The sequence below is a fragment of the Saccostrea cucullata genome, unplaced genomic scaffold, assembly GCF_032062105.1.
Source record: "Saccostrea cucullata isolate Sc308-1 unplaced genomic scaffold, CSIRO_AGI_Scuc_v1 ctg2, whole genome shotgun sequence".
In the NCBI taxonomy this organism is placed as follows: domain Eukaryota; kingdom Metazoa; phylum Mollusca; class Bivalvia; order Ostreida; family Ostreidae; genus Saccostrea; species Saccostrea cuccullata.
This window is the reverse complement of record NW_026936751.1, coordinates 617,501-638,180: the sequence shown is the minus strand read 5'-3', so window position 1 is coordinate 638,180 and position 20,680 is coordinate 617,501. Positions and strand designations below refer to the sequence as shown.

The following is a 20,680-nucleotide window of genomic DNA, read 5'->3' as shown; positions in this document are numbered from 1 at the left end:
TCATTCATAGGAATTTTTATAAAAAATTATTTTATCTTAAATTGCAATCGAGGCGATTAACTATGAACGAACTACGACTCGCACGAAAAGTGTATGTACAAGTTGTTTTTACTCTTTATTCCCCCGGAACATTTCTAGACTTATCGTATACCAAAAGAATTTCAGAGGAAGGAACACCCATCATCTGTTCAAAAATGTTTTTTAAAGATCGTAAGGTTAAATTTGTCTATGCAGAATGAAATATATAAGAAAAATTGCTAATAACATAATCTTTGTTAGTTTGTTATCAAAATTTTGTTTGCATTAATTTAATGAGGCTTGTCATACGAACTTGTTTCTCGATCGAATTTCCTCGGTTACACATTAATAATGGAATGTTATATTACAGATCCAGTAAGATTATGAATTAAACAGCAGATATGCCAAAGGGAGGAGCACCGCTCGTCACGGGAGTTTCTCCCAAAGAAGGACCACCTGGGACAAGAATTACTATCAGAGGAGAGAATCTTGGAAAGGATCCCAAAGACTTAATTGGTAATATGTTTTACGGTGTGACCGTTAGGGTGAGCGCAGTCCAATACACAGCTTACAGTTGAATAATTGATCCGCCTCTTCAAACATCCAAAAGCATGAGACACAATCTAGACTGTGACTTCACTAATCCGAGATTCCTCTGATTCTAACCCCTGCTTTTATATTGTGACTTGTGCAGGGGAGAGTCATGAAAACTGGGAATCTGGCGAGAACCTTTTACAAGAGACAGCCGATCAGTAAAATAATTATTTTCCTGTTAATTGTCATTAAAAGGATGCAAGACACCGACAAATGAAGCATCACTTGAACTAGGGTCTTGACTGCTTTGCGCAATGTTTTTTCAATGAAATACAAGTCAAAATATAAAAGCGGGGGTTGTAGAGAACATGACGTTGGAATTTAAAGATATTTTTTGTTTACTTTTAAATGAAATTCGTTTATGAAAATATTTTTTGTTACGTTTAAGCTTTGTGCAGATAAAAAAACATATCTTGGTAAAGAACAATTATTCTTGGTCTTTTGTATGTTTTAAAATAAATTCGCTTGGAGCCACCTTTTATGCTTGCTTATTCTATGAAATGCCACTCATTTTTTAGTTTTCCCTTATCATAGATTTGTATATCTGTGGAGTGAACTGTGTGCTAACAGCAGAATGGAAATCCTCCAGTAAGATCATCGCCCGTACTGGTCCGGGGAAAGGGAAGGGGGACATCATAGTCCGGACAAACTCGGGAGGTATGGGGAGCTGTACTGTAGGATTCAAAGGATATTTTGTCCAAATTGGTAAGTTATGAATTCATGTAGGTGGCTTACATGTACACTGTATTTTACTCAGATTCAAAGACATCAAAAATACTTGGTAAGGTCTATGGAAGCCCGAACTTTGTCTAATGACTGTGCTGTCATACCGTATAATGGGTATTTTCTGCGATTGGAAATTTTTGCGATTTAATCCCTAAAAGGTAGCAAATTAATTTTTGCATTTTCAATTTCTGTAGTTGCACTATACAGCAAAAAATTATTTACAGGGTACCATATAGGATCATCAAACTCTACAGTTTATTGGAACACTGCCATGATTACGTTTTGTAAATTCATTCAGACACATAAATGAAAGGTGCATGAGAACAGATATTCACGAGACAATCAAGCCATATTGTATACATAAGCAGTTATTTTAATCACAGTCTGAAGACAAAACAAAAGACTGAAAAGTGGAAAATAAGAAAGAAAAACTGACATATTTTGTTTGTAACTATCAAAGTTTTGATGTCACCCAAATTTTTTTGCTAATGAAGATAAGTCCACGCATGAGTCTACAGACGCACCACTTATCATACTTGCATGTATAAAATACATGAAGGGACATTAAAAATATTTAGCGATTGTTACTTTTGCGATTTGTACTATCCGCAAAATTGGACAACAGCAGAAAATACCCGTTATACGGTATGACAACATAGCCCATTATCTTCACCCTTCCTGTAATTATTGCATATAGCTTTCATACAACAGGTTTACTTCAAGATTTATACAATTTATCATAATCTTTAAAATGTCCAAGATGACATGAAAACAGTTTAAATGATGCCAGAAATGTCAGGCACGTAGCATCGTTTTTGAAAGTGGGGGGGCCAACCTGTAAATTTTTTTTTACTTACCTGAAAAAGTTGACAAGCAAAAAAAAAAAAAACGAAAAATTAAAAGTTGCATACAAAATCAGGTTTACTTTTTTCAAGACCTATATCTTTCAATTTAAACTCATGCGGTAATCTTTAAAATGTCCTGAAATGTGGGGGGGGGCCAACCTTCCTTTCAGTAAACATTTTCTATAGTAAAGGTAATGTCGGGAGAAAAAGTGGGGGGGCCAGAAATGTTATTAAATATTTTCAGTGTGCATTTACACTAACACCATAAATTGATAAACAGATCTGGTTTTTGAACTGAACATTTTTGTTAATATCAATATTTTGTTTCTTTGTTATTGAAGGTCCACTTCAGGATTCAGCCATTTGGATTGATGAATCACAAACTGTCAACGTTCGTCGACTTCACGCTCAGCTTCCACTGTTTTCTAAAGACGATGACGACCCACTGGGAATATCTGATGAAGGCATTCAGTAAGTACATATAAGTAATATTGAATATACATTTATTAAATCTATTTAAGTTTTTAGCCATTCATAATGTTGAAAAATGAGAAAGACATCAAAACTTCCTTGAAAAATTTCATACATATGTAGAAATCTGGTAAATGTAGTAACAGTCTTTGACTTGATGGTTTACTTCAAAGAATAACTGTACAGGACACTGATGCCCCCGCTTCTGCTGAAACAATTACGTACCAAGATAGGTAAAAAACGGATGGACTATGTCAGTGTTAGACTTGCATGATAGAACATCATTACTATTTTATTAACTGTACAAATCTGTTTCTTACAGGAACTGAAATTCCAAAATTTAATAAGCATGACTGTGTTTACTATAGGGATGGCAATAAGTTAACCATTTACGGTACTCAGTCTGATGGTGAAAATGCAGCTTGAAGTTGTGACTCCTTGCCTGATATCTCAGGCATGTTTCATGGAGAAAGTGGAATTAAAATTCATTTACTATTGAGAAAACTTGTTGCTGTTATATAACCAGCTGTAAATTTTGTAGTTGGTTGCCATCCCTACTTTACTTTCTTAAAACATGTTAAAGGAAAGTCCAAAATGTTACTGTTTTCTGTGTTAAACAGCATGTTGCTTGTTATATCTGAGAAATACAACAATCCATTGAAGTACTGAAATATATGAATGAATCTGTTTTCAAGGTCTTACATCATGCAGTCATTAATTTATCTGTTTACATTTCAGTTCTGTACTTTGTATGATTGCTAAAAAATATTTTTGAATGATATTTATGTTAGTCTTTGTTTTAGCTTAAAGCAAGTCTTCAGTGATTTTGCTTTGCTATGGTTTTGTTACAAACAAAATAACTTTGTGTGTTTTTTTTTTTAAAGAATAGTCAACAGTTAGTACAAAGTATAAATATACTGTATAAGTGAAAATTTTAGCGAGAAGCAAATATAGTGATTTCTCATTAAAAATTGATATTTTATTTTTTGTGAGAAGTCATTTTAGCAATTTTAAAATGACCATTAAAGGAGCTATTACAGATAAAACACAATTTTTAGCGATATTCAGTTTTTGCATCACTCTCGCTAATATCCTCCCTAAAAATTCTGCTTATATGGTATTATAAATATACGTATTGAAATATTGATACATGAAGGGATTTTTTAAACAAGTTTTGTCAGTGTTATTGGCATGCAGATCCCACAGACTTGACATGTAAAATAAAATTGTGCCTATATTACAAGTCTGCCTGATTTTATACGCACAAAAACACTAAACATAAAAATAAAATTAGTTTTAAAGCTTATGTGTGACTATAAACAAAAATGTTGTTCAAAACAGTATCATAGTTTGAGAATAAGCTTCACAAAGCACGATATTAATCTACATTTACATGAACTCAATGAAAACATAAATAACTGTAGATGAGTAGAGATTGCAATACTTGTTCAATAAATGACTGCTTTACTTAAGGATGTACTTTCTGGTGGATTGTGCTAAAAAAAATATGAATGATATGCTTCTTTTAGTGAAGAAGCAAATATATATTGCACACAGAATAAAATGTGATTTGTAAATTTTAGTGCAAAGTATAAAGAAGATGAACTTTTGGAGCTATTTCCAGAGGGTAAGTATGATCTATTGGTCCAGTGAAATCTTTCATCTAATTTATAATTCATTATAAATCAAATCTTAGTCAAGTTAAAATTGAAATGTGTATACAAATTTTCATTTATTATGCAGCATGTAAAATTAGAGCATTGATGCATTTATAATTGATCCTTGAATAATGTATAATAAATATTGATTATTTAATTACAGCGTCTGGTAACTTGTCACTGGAGAATTTTTCCCCGGCCTGGTACCTGCTGGAGAACCATCATAGTACAAGGTCTAGTTTTACTTTATCAAAATATCTATTTTAAAATTTTTTCAAAAAGGCTAGGGATATGCCACTTGGAATTAATGTTTTATTTTGAAAATGTCTTCTTCTTTTTTAGTTAATATGCCATTTTTTTTTTAAATTTAATACTAATTTGATGATTAATAAATTGATTTATTTTTGTTGTGTAGTTTTGATGACCTGAAGGCGGGGCTTGCCTACATGAAGAGGCGAGCCACCCAGAGGTCGGAGGGACCCATCGCGTTTGTCAAATCTAACTTGTCCTCCACACTCGACTGTCTAGAGAGCCTAGATGGTAAGGAATCTAAGTAAAATAACAAAGTTATATCTGAGTAAATCAAATAATTAATGGAGATCAGATTCATTTTTCTTCTTTGTTATTTTGTAGCAATGTACCAGCAGTTTTGCATTGATGATCTAAGAGGAGATGCTGTCAGTTCTTATGCCGTGTTGTTAATGCGTTAGTACCATTTTATTTTCATAGTTTTTTGAAAATTGATACTAAAATAATTTGCATGGATGTGAAGATCAGATAACTCAAGCAACATTGAAGAAACAAATTCCTGCTATAAATGTAGACCACATAGAGGATTAGTAATAGTGCTTAACAGTATCGATCCAGACTTTTACCATTTTATATTGCTTGGAAAACTTGATTGTTTTACTAAAAAGATATCACTTAGTTAGTGAAAGAGGCACTATTTAAGCAAAGTTATTTAAATTCTGGAAAGAAAAAAAACAATTGTGGTATTAATCTTAAAATTATTTTAGAGGCAAAGTCTTGTGCTGACGGCCTGTTTCAGGAAGTCCTGGGGAGAAAAGATAAAGCTGACTCCACAAGGAACGCACTGAGCGTGCTCCAAAGATTCAAGTTCCTGTTTTATCTCCCACTAAACATAGACAGAAATATAAAAAAGGTAAGCAAGTTGTATATACAGTGGAATGAGAAAACGTTTAAAATAAACAAAAAGTTAGTCCACATTTCATACTATGACATTTCTCACATATAAAGACAAACTGATTTTTTACATCTACTAATACATTATATTCTTAATTTTAAAACAAGAACATGCTGATTTGTATACCAGTAAATTTATAATAAACATAATTTAATGTTATGTTTACTTTCAGGGTGATTACAGTTTAGTGATCAATGACTATGTCAGGGCCCGGTCATTATTTGCTGATACTCAAGTACAGGTTTTCAAAAGAGGTTAGTTACATAACACTGTTTGCTATCTGTATGTTGGTTTATATTTGTGAGTGTTCAAACAAAGTTTCATTGGTTTAACCCTTACTCTGCTGCATTGTTTTATCTTTGTAAAATATGTGGAGAACATGGGGACATCTACACTTTAGAATATTTTATATATCCACAGTGTATACTGATGTTGAAAGTCGAATTAACACATTCCGAGACATGCTCCATACCAAGTTACTAGAATTACCCACACCTTTGGAAGAACAGAAGAAATTAATCAGGTCAGATTTATAACACTTTCGGATAATACACATACTAAGTCAAACTGAAAATATCTAGGTCAAATTTAAAATACTAATGTATTTTCATTATCACAAATCTTGTGTGAAAGTATACACTTTGACCAAAATAGTAATGTGTGGAGTGACATCACTGTTGAATCTGACTGAAATATAATTGAATCTGACTGACATACAATTGCATAATCCATTAAGATGTGCTTATTAAGCTAGATGTTTTCTTTGTTGAATAAGTAGGCTGATGAAATACCTTGTTAAATGCAAATGAAATCTGTCAGGACAGGCAGGAGTTGTCTTGATACATATACCCTGGCGGGGAATATTTCTACGAGTTTATGATTGTTACAGGTACTTGATGAGCCTGGGGTGTGTGTACATATATTGTATTGACTAGGTAACATAAGTAGACTGTTATATGTTACAGGTACTTGATGAGCCTGGGTTGTGTGTACATATATTGTATTGACTTGGTTACATAAGTAGAATGTTATATGTTACAGGTACTTGATGAGCCTGGGTTGTGTGTACATATATTGTATTGACTTGGTTACATAAGTAGAATGTTATATGTTACAGGTACTTGATGAGCCTGGGGTGTGAGGGTGACCCAGCCTGGGAGTGTCTGGTCAATCAACAGAAGTGGTTGATAGGAATACTGACCAAGTGTAAGGATGACCATTTACAGGAAGGTCAGTTATAAATGATTAAAAGTCAGATCAATGATTCATGTAGACATTTCCCACTTTGTTTCTGGTGGACATATTACTCCCAGAGACAGATTAAGGTGGACATTCCCTTTTAGGACAGAGTCAGCTAAGAAATGAATTTAATTTTTGAAGATCCATGAGGTCATGAAATACAGCGTTTCATGCCAGCATATTTCATATACACGTAGTGCATTAGAGCTTCATGATAAATATGCCGGAATGAAACATTATAGTTCATGTACATCATGATTTTTCAAAAATTAAATTCATTTTTTTTGTATATTTACATTATATTTCTGTTGAGTTTACCTCAAATTATGTGGTTCTACTATTAATTTTAGAAGAAAACAGTTTGCACTGATGTCAGGTGCAGTATTATGATGTAACAATGGATATATTCTGTTCACCCGTGGTAGTTCATGAGAAAATGAACAATCTTCTAATTTGCAAAGAATATTAAGGAAAATTATTTGGAAATGTAAATATTTAATGTTGTTTTTCCTCAGAAGCCAACAGTTTAGCTGATGGAGACGGTGGTAACATTGCCAAGAGTCCATTAGCTGTTCCACAAGGTATGTGCACAATGTGCTATTCTTTTACTGGAAACAGTTTGCAGATTTTTTTTTATAAATAATGCAACTGATTTGCTTTAAACTACTACATGTAATGATCAGTATAGATATCAGGCCAAAAGAATGTTTTCAACAACAAAACCTTTAAGTTGGACTCTTACATTTTAGGAAAGGGGAGGGATACAAATTCCAGTGTTAAATCTACATCAGATCAAACAGGTTAGTGTAAACTACCCGTACCAAAATATAATTAAGAATGATGCTCTTATAAAAGAAAATTCAAATTCAACTTGTAATTTAATTTGACTCGAGCAGTGGTAATCTGTTTGTCAGTGTGTCAAGGTTCACTATAGTCTTTTGTTAGATTTACTTGATTAGTAATATTTGACTGTTACGTCCTTGGCTGATATGTTTAAGTGCTGTCTCCTAGATTGTATTGTTTAACTGTTGTCTTCCAGGATGGAAGTCTGGTACCCCTCAGAAGATTCTGTTTGTGGAGGAACTGACTAACTTGATGCTGGACAACATTCCTGACTTCTGGAAGCTGGGACAGGCCTACTTCTCGGGCTCCCTCTTTGTCAACACAAAAGAGGTTTAATTGCTTTATCTTCATTGGTTATCAAATTATAGCTTTTACATGTACTTAGTTCAATAGGTTATCATCCCCCACTTTATATTTTTTTTTTGTAGACATCAGATAAACAGTACAAAGCAGATACAAGCAAACACAGCAAGTTTAAGGTACTTATAGTTCATTTATCATGTAAAGTTTCTCTTTTTTTCTAATTTTATCAACTCGGAATTTAACTTCTTCTTGCCTTTATAGTTTCATTTTATTTTCTTCTGATGTTTATTTTTCAGCAAATGGTTACTGATTTAATAAGTCTATTTTCCAATTTGGTGCGAGCTGCATTTTTACCAGAATCTCTAGAGAATATTCCCAAGGAGACTCGAGATACGTACGGAACGTGGCCCGCCCCGTGTAGCGATATTCCAGGGGGCTGGCTGCCGTCCAGTGTTAGACATGTCAGGTTAATATCATTTTATCATTAGACATGTCAGGTTAATATCATTTTGTCATTTACTTTAAAGTATGGGGAAAAAAAAATGTAAAAAGGACTAGTAGATACAGAGATTACAATAATGAATGATTCTGATATTAGAAAAAGTAGGCAAGAAAAGTAAAAAAAATTTCAATTCAGAGACGAATTTTAGAATATTGTTAATGTTTTATATTTATTGAGTACATGTTTGAAAAAAATTGATTTTTGAACATATGTAGTCGTATACCTGATTTACAGGTTCTGTGTGAACTCGTTGTCCTTCCTGGATTTGCCAGGAGATTCACCGCTATTAATACAGGACCTAGCTCTGGACATCAGGACAAACTGCATGTTTACACTTCTTAAACAGGCCATAGCAGGTCAGTCAGGAGGTCCCAAACAAAGACTGTTACATTTAGATTGCATTCAGTTTGTAGTGTTTTACAGTTCACATTAAGTATTTAAATTTATTTTTAAAAAAAGAAGATAAATTGAAAAATAAATGATGAATTGCATACCGAGGTAAAGTACCAGATTTCATCCGAACTCTGATTCGACTTGTGCAACCTTTTAAATTTTTTATAATAATGTCATCAACATTTTTTCTGTACAAGTCTGCATAATTTTTTAACAACCCTCCTAGTTGTACATCTTTTTAGAACAGAGGGGAATACGCATAAGCAGCTCAAGCTTACACTTGTTCAATGACACTCTCTACCATCGGCTCTTACATTCACCTCTGTCGTTGGCTCACGTATATCACAGTGATAAACACGAGAAATAGTGCATTTGTTTTAATTTATTATAATTCAATTTCTATGCTCGTGTCTGAGTTTTGAGATGGATATTTACTAAATCAATCCAGAACTATTAATTTAATTTGAAACAATTCTGCAAATATCACGTTTTTTACGTTTATTTCAAAAATCTTGACGTGAGCCCATTGCAAAGGTGTATGGAGAGAGGAACGAATGACAACTCTGCATGGGAGATTGGTTCAATGAATACAGATTTGTAAATAATGGATTGTAAAAATGAAGCCCTATATTATTGTCTTCTATTTTCCAGATGTGAAACAGCTGTATACTAAAGAGACCTGGGTCGTGGATACTGATGATGAATCAGGGGGCACAACTCAACTGGTAAGACTCTAAAAACAGTACATTTACACATGTCAGAATTCACACTGAATCAAGCTTCATGTGTATTTAGCAAAGAGGCATAACCAGTCTATCTTTATCAATAATTTTTTTTTTTCCTCTCAGCCTGCTCTTTTTGAGAACATTGTGAATGAGGCGATACATCATCTCCATGAAGTGGTTGTCCAGAACAAGTCAGGGGAACCAGAGGTCAGTGTTACTATAAATAGTGACGTAATGAATTAATTATATGTACTTGTAAATCTATTGTTATTGCATGCATTGAACATTAAATCTCATTTGATCGTAAAATCAAGATACTTGATCAGAATTGTAAACACATTTTGAACCGGTAATTTAAGCAAGTACCTTTACATGTAGATTACCTCATAAAACAATTGAAACAAAGAAAACTTTTTCCCCTACAGATTTTTGCCCAGAGAACCATACAGAAGGATGCCACGGCCCTGTGTACACAGCTTCTACAAGCCTTCTCCCCCTGCCTTCATAAACTGGCTTTTGATCCTCCAGAAATCTCAAACAAAAAGTAGGATGTCACGAAATTTTATCTTTTTAGATGAGGCATTTATCTTCTGTTTTAAAATTATATCTTGTAAATAATTACCAAGGCATTGAATCAGAAAGCTATTTTGTAAAGAAGAGCATATTTCCAAACATTGATTATAATTTTTTAAACAGATTTAAGGGAGGGAAGAAAGTTATATCCCCAGAGGACACCACAGCACCCATCCTGGAGGATAGAATACCACCATTAGTAAGATTTGTGTCGCTGAAATTGATTTTTACAGAAACCTTATTAAATAATCTAAAACTAAAAAAATATAAGATTCATGTTGGAGAACAATAACTGTAAACTCTTATGAATAAAATTATCATCAAAGGATTGTATTTGTAAAACTTGGGAACTTTTGTTAACATAGCTTTTTGATTGTATTTTATCACAGGAAACTGTCTAAAGATAAAATGGATGGGAAGTGAATCTTTAGTATATTTTCCATGTAAATTATTTGATTTTGGTTACTTTAGGACAAGCGGCTGATAATCATGTTAAGTAACTGTAACCACACACTTGTGAGGGTGATTCCTCGTCTGGTAGAGAACCTCAACAAACACGGCTATGTGGAGATGGAGAAGGCCCTCAGGGTAGGTAACTCTGTTCTCCTACACACCAGGGGAGTATTTATTAACTCTGGATTAGGGGTAAATAGAAACCAATGGTGCTAAAAATAGAGGTTGATGGAGTATAAGCTGAGTAGTAAAATATATAATCACCTGTATTTAAATTATACCTAAAAGATAATAAGTATCTATTTGCTATGTGTTTATGTGAAGGGTTTGTAAATGGTGAACAGACTTCCAGTCCATGAAAATAACATTGCAGAAGTAATGAAAAAAATAGCTCAATGTACAATTTTTTAAAAAATGTAGAATAAGTCAATTTTATGTTAGAATTAGAAAGGTTGTCTCTTTTTAATGAAAGTGATTTTTAGCTCAGATATTTGCACAGTAATGAAACACAACACACACAAACAGATAAACAAAGAATTGGGCACTATTTAGATTACTTGAGTTCTAAAAACAGTTATTGTTTAACTTGTTTGTAACTGACCATTCTCTCACTGTAGTAGTTTTGTTTGACTCGGTTTTTATTTACAGAGACCTCAATGTCTTTTCTCCCCCACCCCACAAATCTCAGGATCATATCTGTTGTGGCTTTCAATTGAGCTTTGTTATCTTCTTTGTAACACACTTGGGACTCTCACATTTCAGAATGATAATGAAGAGAAAACAAATATTTCTAACCTCCAAAAGGCAGATCTAAAACAAGGATATCAGGTTCTATCATGTGTATTTCAGCATCCCCGCTTTCTGTGTATCGTATGTCTGTCTGTACGTCGTACTTCATTATTTTCTCTTTTCACTCTATTTTTTATTTCCAGACTGCCAGCATTTTTTTTACCCTCCCATTGTTACCACGGTCACATTTTATTTTTACTACAGCACTTGCTTAAATTAAGGCTTTTAATTTTTTTAATGGTTAATTAATTTAAATTAAGATATTATAGTAAAGGTTGTTGATTTTGTTCAAGTAATAACTGAAATTGTTTGCATGGTTGAAGTTAAATTAAGCATGAAATAGCTTCAGGTTTTTACATTTTTGTTTTAGCTTTGGTTATATGAAGTAGTTTTGTAATTTTTCTGTGTCGTTTTGTATTTATTTGATTACCTTAAATGTGATAATGTACAGCATCCATGTATGATTACTTGCGATATTTTTGTCATTTACATGGATTTCTTTGATTTAAAACCGACTTGTTTTCATGAAAGAATTATACAATTTTTTATCCTTTTAACAATGTAGGCTGCTAAAGATACATATGTGGATTTAGACGACAGTCTGTTTGAGGCGTATGTAGAAGAAAAGTCCAATCCAATTGTTGGTGCCATAGAACAAAATATGTACAGAGGGGGATTTGAATGGAAAACATGCAAAAAACCCACAGGTAAGTTAAGACATATCAAACCTTAGGATTTGAGACAAGTAATTAGTTAATTGCCTTGTACTCAATGTTGAATACTTAGCTGAGCTGAAATTATTTGACCAAGAAAATCTACATGTACATGAATTCAGAATATATGCAATAAAATTTGGTTATAATGAAGTCACTGGCATCAATGAAATTACTTCTCTATATCGGTAATATCCTTATAAGGAATTCTCTAAACTTATATAGCTAGGGATCCAAGATAACTTTGCTATATCTGTGAATTTGCAATATCCGTGTTCGTGCTAAATGGGTTCAACTGTATTGATAATTGAATTAATGTATGAGCATTATTCTGTTCGAGTATTATTCAACACATTGTAAAATAAGGGTTTTGGCTTTCGTGCAAGTTATCAAAGTGACTTTTCCCCTTCCTTGCCTTAGCCTTTGTACTTATCTTGCACTAGGCTCTGGGTTTCTGCCCTTTGTCTGTCCTGATTAGTCTCTGCCTAAGCCTTTGTACTGATTTTAGTCTCACTTTTTCCAAATGAATATATAGTGGAAATGTGATGCTAAGATCAAAAGTGAGCTTGTCTAAGTTTTATGTTTTATGCCCCCCAGGTCTGCTGGTATTAAGATATGAAAGTAACGTGCTTAATTCCTTCTACAACAGAAGAAATTGTTGCCAAAGAAATATGACATCAGCTGCAGAGGCCACTGTAGTAAAAAATAAATACATAAAATGCAATAAATTGTAAACAAAGGCAATAAGCTATATGTCATCCATTCTAAGCTGGTTACCAGAAATCAATCGGGTGTAACGTATGGGAAGTGTATGCCCCACTGCAGATATCGAGTATAGGGAAAATAATATGGAGTGTGACTATTTACAAGTCATGCTCAGCTTCAAGATAACCAAGATGTGGCTCAAACAAACGATGATATATGGCTTTGGTAGTAGATGACTAAATCCAACTGAATGGATTGTAAAGAATAATTTCAGAAAATTACAAAGTTAAAAGCCTTGCATTCAAATTCTCATTAAATCAGACTAATCAGGTTTATGGCTGATAAGTAATGAACATTTCAACATAAATTCCTTTTTCCCTGGATTGTGTTTGTCATGTTTTATAATACTGTAGATCACTAAATTTTCGCAACACCTTATTTTCGCGAGATAGTCATTGACTCTTTATCAGCGAGACATAATTTTCACGAATTGTTGTTTTTCCTCTATATAATTGTAAGGAATACTTTTAAATGCGAGAATGAAATTTTCGCGACCTCATTGTCTCTCCTAATTACGCGAAAATAAAGTTCTCGCGAATAAAACGTGATTTACAGTAACTCCATCTTCTGACGGAATCAATTTTGTCATTATTAAAGGTTTAGATTTTGTATCATTTTTCCAGTGGTAAAAATGAATGTAAAGAATGATTATACTTATAAATGAAGAAAATGTTGCCCAGGTAAATTACAAAAAAAAAAAAAAATGGAATAAAGAAATTAGCCCTATTAGATTATTAATGCATTTCTTCTATGTCTTTGGGCATACCTGCTCTCAAACAAAACTTTTAAAAGGTAAAGAGCACTGTATTTAGGTATTTACATGTCATTGACCCCATTATGAACTGTTGAATAATCTGATTCATTACGTGATTTGTAAACTCATTTAACTTCATGAAAAACAAGATGTGTTTGTGAAACACTGATACTTCCATATGGTAGCTTATGGCAAGGGTTGAAGTTTTTTAAATGCAAGTCAAACTCCAAAGTCAAAAGGTCAAAAATATGTGTACCCATTGAAAGGTCTTTATTGTCACTAGCCCTGGAACAAACTATTCAAAGTTATTCACTCATGGCCAAAGTTAAAGTTTAAAAAATTTTTGTTTTGCATTGTTGGTCAGACTTCAAGGTCAAGAGGTCAGTTTTCATGGTATCTGAAGGAGGATCTTGTCACAAAGCATATACCTGTGAAATATGAAAGCCATAGCACCCCCCACTTAAAAGTTGTAGGCAAGGTTTAGTTTTTGCTGTCAAACAGACAGATGAACAGACAGGGCAAAAACTATATACCCCCAAATCTTCGTTAAAGGGGGCATATAAAATTAAATAAAATCACTTGAATTTAGATCTGATCAGAATTTCATAAAAATGACTTGGCTTAGAAATAGAAAACTCCTCCAAAATCCTCCCAAATCACCCCTGTTGTAGCATTGTGATTCCCTGTAAAATAAATGCTTGGTGTCCCATCAGTAGTTTTCATTAAAATGTAGATTAAAGAGACAAATCTAAAATCCAACACAAGTGAGCACAACATTCCAGACTAAACACTTCTTTAGTAAGCAATTTTAGTTACTTTAAATAAAACTATATCAGAGCTTTCAGTGACTTTTTTCATGGTTTTCTTCTTTGACAGGGGTTAGGAACTACGTTAAAGAGATGATTATGAAAATGATTGAGGTCCATGCTGAGGTGTTTGCTGTCTCACCCGTGTTTGTTACCAGGGTAACCCAGAAGGTGATAGAGGCAGTGTCAGAAGAGCTAACCAGACTGATACAGTGTGTGACAGAGCATGGGCCCTACAGTCCTATACAGGTAAAAAAATCCTATTATAAACAGTGCCATACAGGTAATCAGTCCTATACAGGTTATCAGTCCTTAAAACAGTCCTATGCAGGTAAACAGTCCTTAAAACAGTCCTATACAGGTAATCAGTCCTCTAAACAGTCCTTAAAAAGTCCTATGCAGGTAAACAGTCCTTAAAACAGTCCTATGCAGGTAAACAGTCCTTAAAACAGTCCTATACAGGTAATCAGTCCTATAAACAGTCCTATACAGGTAATCAGTCCTATAAACAGTCCTTAAAAAAAGTCCTATGTAGGTAAACAGTCCTTAAAACAGTCCTATGCAGGTAAGCAGTCCTATAAAAACTACTATAAACAGTCCTATACAGGTAAGCAGTCCTGTAAACAGTCCTATACAGGTGTAAAGTCCTAGAAACAGTCCTTTACTGGTATAAAGTCCTAGAAACAGTCCTTTACTGGTATAAAGTCTTATAAACAGTCCCATTCAGATGAACTGTCCTAAACAGGTAAACAGTCCTATAGAGGTAATGAATTTTAAAAACAGCCCTATATGTATACAGGTAATCTATCCTATAAACAGTACTATACAGGTATACAGTCCTATAAACAGCCCTATATAGTTAAATAGTCCTATACAGGTAAACTGTCCTATACAGGTTAGATAGTCCAATATAGGTAAACAGTCCCATGAATAGTCCTATTCAATTAAATGGTCCCGTGCAAGTAAACAATCCTAAACAGTTATGTATCCTATACAGGTAAAAAGTCCTATAAACAGTCCTTGGTGGTAAATAATACTACATGTATAAACAATCCTGTACAGGTAAATTGTCTTATTAACAGTCCTAAGTTATCAGTCATATAAACAGTCCTGTACAGTATACAGGTAAAAAGTGCTTTAAATATTCCTATACAGGTAAACAGACCTAAAAATAGTTTCATTTAGGTTAACAGTCCTATAAACAGTCCTGTACATTTGAACAGTCCTTTACAGGTAAACAGTCCTTTTAACAATCCTATGCCAGTGAATAGACTGATAAACAGTCCTTTACACGTAAATAAACCTATAAACAATCTTCTACAGATAAATAGTCCTATAAACAGTCCTGTACATGTAACAGACCTTTAAACAGTTCTATTCAGTTAAACAGGCTTATACAGATACATTTGTAGATAGTCCTGTATTACTATTATAATGTAACACTATTATAATGTACATATGTAATTATTCCTGAAAATCTGAAGCTATTTTTCATTTGTTTCCTTGCAGGCAAGATTGGAGCTGTTGGCATTACAGGAAACAGTCAATGTGTATCTCACTCCACACGCAAGGTAAATGTCAAGTACAGCTGTACTACTTAGCCTTGGTACAATATAGACTGTCTCATTGGATTTCTTACAATTTGTTTAATTAAATGACTTTCTGTCATTTATTTTTAGATATTGGGTAAAAACAATAGATGTCATTATTTTATTTCTCTGTCCTCCAATCTCATTAAAATCAGATCTTTGTTACGCTCCGAAACAGCGACCATCAGAATTTTGGAGCATAACAAAGATCTGATTTTTGAGTTGGCTCGCGTATTGTAAATTTTTTCAAATCAAGGTGATCCATAGCCAAATATAATAGTTCTAGCAAAAATTGCTTTGGTTTGAGTGATTGAATAAACTTAAGAGGTAAAAACTGTATAAAATTTCATACTGTAACATTATTTATGCCTTCAGCTTTTAAAGAAATTTTTGATTAAATACCTTTATCAGAATTATTTCAAGCATGTAAGGCGGATCTAATCTTCCCATCTGAAGTTTATTTATAATTGACCTAGAATACTCCCTAACACAAACACCTGCTGCTCTCATTAGCTGCAGCTAGTTGTTGTTGAAAATCTATTTTTAGAATCCAGATTTGCTGTGGGAACCTTTAACCTAATTATTCCATAACACTGACCACTTTCAGCTAGTGTGCTGAAATTCCCAGTCAAAATAATACGATGTAATTATATTTATATATAAAGGAAAAGCAATATACATGTAGTATTACAATTTCTTGCATAATTATATGTGATGTTGAAAAAGCTCCAGACTAGATAATTTTTCATAATATTACCTTGCATAATTTCTGTGATGTTGACTCCAGACTAGTAAATTAAACGAGCTGATTATCTGCACAGACATAGCTTTGTCAGCCTATATACATGTAATACATGTATATACATTAATAGAGCCATTGTTCATTATTACAGTACATGTTATAAGGATGCTCTGAATGACTTGCCTGTGTTGAAGCCAGAACATAAAAAGTAAGTAACACACTAAAAATAGTACATATGCACCTAAACTCTACTGGTGAATGATGGTTCAAGGATTTATTAAAGCAGTTTAATTTGATCTGGAATTTATATATCACTCAAGACATATCGCTCATATTTACTTTTCTGGAGGGTTGATTGGGGAAAGTGAAATAATTACATGTACTCGGAATTTAGGTACTGTAGAGATCAAATTTTTGCACTGACAATGAAGTTGGGGAAGCTAATGTGATATCCTCAGCGTCAGTGTCGGTATCCCAGGTGAAATTTTTTGGAGCAGTTTTCTTTTTAAGTTCTTCTCTGCTCTGTATTAATCAGAGATAAATGGAAGATGCTTCTTGTGTGTTGCATTGTACCAGTCAAGGTTTCAGATGATGCAATTTTAGCAAGGAAAAACTAGTTTAACATTTTTGGTGCAGGTTAATGTTTAGAACAGGTCTTATTTACAAGTAACTATAAGCCGTATGTTGACCAAATGTATGGATGATACATCTAAGGATGCATACTGCCAGGCATGCTTCAGATGCTGGATCTGAACTAGATTTTCAAGATGAGTGAACAACTTTTAGTTTTTGAAGCATGTTCATTCTAAAGTAAGTTCTGTGTGTATAAAGCCTATATTGACCAAACTTGCATGGATGATACATCTAAGGATGCACTTTGCTTTGGATGCTGATTCTGACCTTCCTTTTCACCATGTTTGTCCAGATTAAAGATTTTGGGGCAGGTTTATTCTCTTAGTTACTATTTCCCATACAGCATCTTAGAATGTACATTTACTAGATTATTAGTTAAGTTTGAGCTTTACTTAAGAACAATATTTTTAGAGGAGAGCTCTGTAATCTGTGATTACCTATGTTTTTAATCTATTCAACTTTTCATTACTTTGAAGGACATTTGTGAAACTGACAAAAATTGAAATCTATTATGCAACACTTACATGTATTTATTTTTAAAACATTAACAGACTGAAACTTTTGTTTTCATGAATTTTGATGAGAGATTGTTAAAAGCATCTGTCCTTGAAACACATAATTTATATGACTTTATTGTTTCATCATTAGTTTTCATGGCAGCGTGTGTATTTTCAATCATCATACATTGCAATCTAATGGTTTGCAAGTCAGATTTCTTAGTGTCTGATGAATTTATCTAAGACGTCTTCATTTGTCACCAGACATAATGGGGTAATTAATAGTACAACAGATTATCTCATTCCTCAGATTCCTACCTCTGTGTACATAAACAGGTGTTGTCCATGTAGAGCAGTGTAGGGCAGTGTTTCAGACTAAATTAGACTGATTTGACTAGTACTGGTTTCAGATTTACTGTGAAATGCAGATCTGGAATATACATTCAATCTGTCAAAATATAATGCTAAAATGCTTACTAAATATTAATTTATATATTATTAATAAATATTTAACAAACACATATGTGACCGTTTTTATAAAACAGGTGCATTTGTTTGACATTGAATGCCTAGCATTACATAATTTGTTCAGGACTCTAAGTTATAAATAATAGAAATAGCTGCAATCATTGTCATATCATCTGAATGGTGTGACCTTGACATCACGTGTATCATAAAAAATAGAAATTGGGACACACCAATGTACCGGTAATGATCATGTTTGAGGAGGAAGAAAATGAGACGGAGACTTTGATCAATACTTGGTATAAAATTTTATTTCTAGTAGGACAAAAATCGATATAAAATTTTTATATTTTATACAAAAGCTAAGACTACTGCATTACAGATGTGTTTGAACAATGAACACAGACAATAACAAACATTGGATGATGAACTTACTATCGTTAAGCTGTCGATAAATTATGACTTCATTTGTAGACAAGAAAAAGGAGATGTTTTAATTATCGGCAGTTTATTTGCTAATCATGGCGTGTCAATTGGATGCACAATGAATACTGATGCCTGCAATTTCTGAAAATAATTTGTTTTTGTAATGTTCAGAATTCTAAGTAGAAATTGTTGATTTTATAAAATGAGTCATGCATCTTCATTGATTTTTGATACTTTGTATGATAGAAAGGAAACATGCGTATATTTTAATCATTAAATAGGAGGTCATTAATTCAAAATTTGTTCAAAACAAGATAAGGAGTTGTTTTTATGCACTACCTCTGTGGTTTAAGCTTAATGTTTAAATGTATTATGATAATGGTATTAAGAGTGCTGTCATTTCATTGTAAGATTGATATGTTTTTATATCGCAATGAAAAGTAGGCTAGAATGATAAAAACAGCTGTTCTGACACACATTCACTGAAAATCAGTTATCTTCAAATGGGAATAGGACTTGACATAATATATTGACTACAAAATTTGGTGAATGATGTAATATTAATTTATATATCATCTAATCTCTCTCTCTCTCTCTCTCTCTCTCTCTCTCTCATAAATTGTACAAAGCTTCAAATATGATTTATAAATATTTCTTGAAAGGAATATATATTTGTATCTCTTTGAGAAGAAAATAATCAAAGAATACAATAATTGATTAATCTATTGATATCATATTTTGTATACATAAAGCATATAGAAATGAATATGATTCCCAAGTTAACAAATATATGCACTGGATGTACATGTACCAGTGTAGAGATTTCTACATGAATTTAACTCTTAAACAAGAGGCCCAGGGGCACAGTGCTCGCCTGAGCAGACCGGCTAGGAAAAAGCAAATATCAGATCAGAAATGAAAGTTTACTGAGGTTGGAGGGGGGCTTAAATTTTAACCCCCCAGAGGGTCATGATTTGAACAAACTAGAATCTACACTACCTGAGGATGATTCCATATAAAATTAAATATCACTAATCATGGCTTTGAAGTACTTGAAAAGGAGATTTTAAAAGATTTCCCTATATATTCTTATGAAAAACTTTGATCGACAATTTTGGCCTACATGTACCTGAGGATGATTTCACATGAGTTTTATCTTTCCTGTCTCAATGGTTCTTGAGAAGAAGATTTCTAAAGATTTTTCCTATATATTTCTATGTAAATCTTTGATTGGCCATTTTGGCCCCACCCTACCCTTGGGGGTCATGATTTTAACAAACTTGAATCTGCAATACCTGAGGATGACTCCACATGAGTTTCATCTTTCCTGGCCCAGTGGTTCTTGAGAAGAAGATTTTTTAAGATTTTTTCTTATATAAAACTTTTAACGGCCATTATGGCCCCACCCTAGGTGCAATAATGTAGCCCTCTCCCTTTTCTTTTTTTTATTTTTTTTTTTGCGTCCGGCGTTTTTTTATCTTTTTTTTACAAAATGCTACTCCTCCTACAGTTTTGATCTGATTTCAATATAACTTGGCATATAAGTAGATTACACTAAGATATTTAATTCTGTGTATCGGTTTTTGATTTCGACGAACGGTGTTGGCGTTGTTACTAAAAATAGAAATTTCTGTGAAATTCTTTCAAAATGCTACTCCTCCTACAGTTTTGGTCTGACTTCAATATAACTTGGCACACAAGTAGACTACACTAAGATACATAATTCTGTGTATCGGTTTTTGATTTCAACGAACGATGTTGGCGTTGTTACTAAAAATAGAAATTTCTGTGAAATTCTTTTTTCCTCCTACAGTTTTGGTATGATTTCAATATAACTTGGCAAACAAATAGACTACACTAAGTTACATAATTCTGTGTATCGGTTTTTGATTTCGACAAGCGATGTTGGCATTGTTACTAAAAATAGAAATTTCTGTGAAATTCTTTCAAAAAT

General features: G+C 33.1%; 1 protein-coding gene across 4 annotated transcripts in view; it reads left to right on the top strand.

Annotated features, from left to right (window-relative positions):
• The first annotated feature begins 191 nt into the window (after window positions 1-191).
• Window positions 192-20,680, top strand: part of LOC134246501 (exocyst complex component 2-like) — a 26,083-nt gene continuing 5,594 nt past the window's right edge. The window contains exons 1-29 of one of the 4 annotated variants that reach the window (XM_062728882.1): window positions 192-210; window positions 389-534; window positions 1,147-1,317; window positions 2,525-2,654; window positions 2,828-2,887; window positions 4,238-4,281; window positions 4,476-4,545; window positions 4,728-4,852; window positions 4,946-5,017; window positions 5,329-5,474; window positions 5,689-5,770; window positions 5,937-6,039; window positions 6,634-6,746; window positions 7,271-7,336; window positions 7,505-7,555; window positions 7,795-7,928; window positions 8,027-8,077; window positions 8,198-8,367; window positions 8,638-8,759; window positions 9,448-9,521; window positions 9,645-9,728; window positions 9,947-10,065; window positions 10,218-10,293; window positions 10,566-10,682; window positions 11,310-11,375; window positions 11,902-12,043; window positions 14,445-14,623; window positions 15,884-15,945; window positions 16,857-16,913. In XM_062728882.1, coding sequence (XP_062584866.1) covers window positions 420-534; window positions 1,147-1,317; window positions 2,525-2,654; window positions 2,828-2,887; window positions 4,238-4,281; window positions 4,476-4,545; window positions 4,728-4,852; window positions 4,946-5,017; window positions 5,329-5,474; window positions 5,689-5,770; window positions 5,937-6,039; window positions 6,634-6,746; window positions 7,271-7,336; window positions 7,505-7,555; window positions 7,795-7,928; window positions 8,027-8,077; window positions 8,198-8,367; window positions 8,638-8,759; window positions 9,448-9,521; window positions 9,645-9,728; window positions 9,947-10,065; window positions 10,218-10,293; window positions 10,566-10,682; window positions 11,310-11,375; window positions 11,902-12,043; window positions 14,445-14,623; window positions 15,884-15,945; window positions 16,857-16,913 — 2,801 coding nt within the window. In that variant the 5' untranslated portion in view covers window positions 192-210; window positions 389-419. Of the gene's footprint in view, window positions 211-388; window positions 535-1,146; window positions 1,318-2,524; window positions 2,655-2,827; window positions 2,888-4,237; window positions 4,282-4,475; window positions 4,546-4,727; window positions 4,853-4,945; window positions 5,018-5,328; window positions 5,475-5,688; window positions 5,771-5,936; window positions 6,040-6,633; window positions 6,747-7,270; window positions 7,337-7,504; window positions 7,556-7,794; window positions 7,929-8,026; window positions 8,078-8,197; window positions 8,368-8,637; window positions 8,760-9,447; window positions 9,522-9,644; window positions 9,729-9,946; window positions 10,066-10,217; window positions 10,294-10,565; window positions 10,683-11,309; window positions 11,376-11,901; window positions 12,044-14,444; window positions 14,624-15,883; window positions 15,946-16,856; window positions 16,914-20,680 lie in introns of those variants that run through there. The other 3 variants (XM_062728883.1, XM_062728885.1, XM_062728886.1) reach the window with 3 other exon arrangements.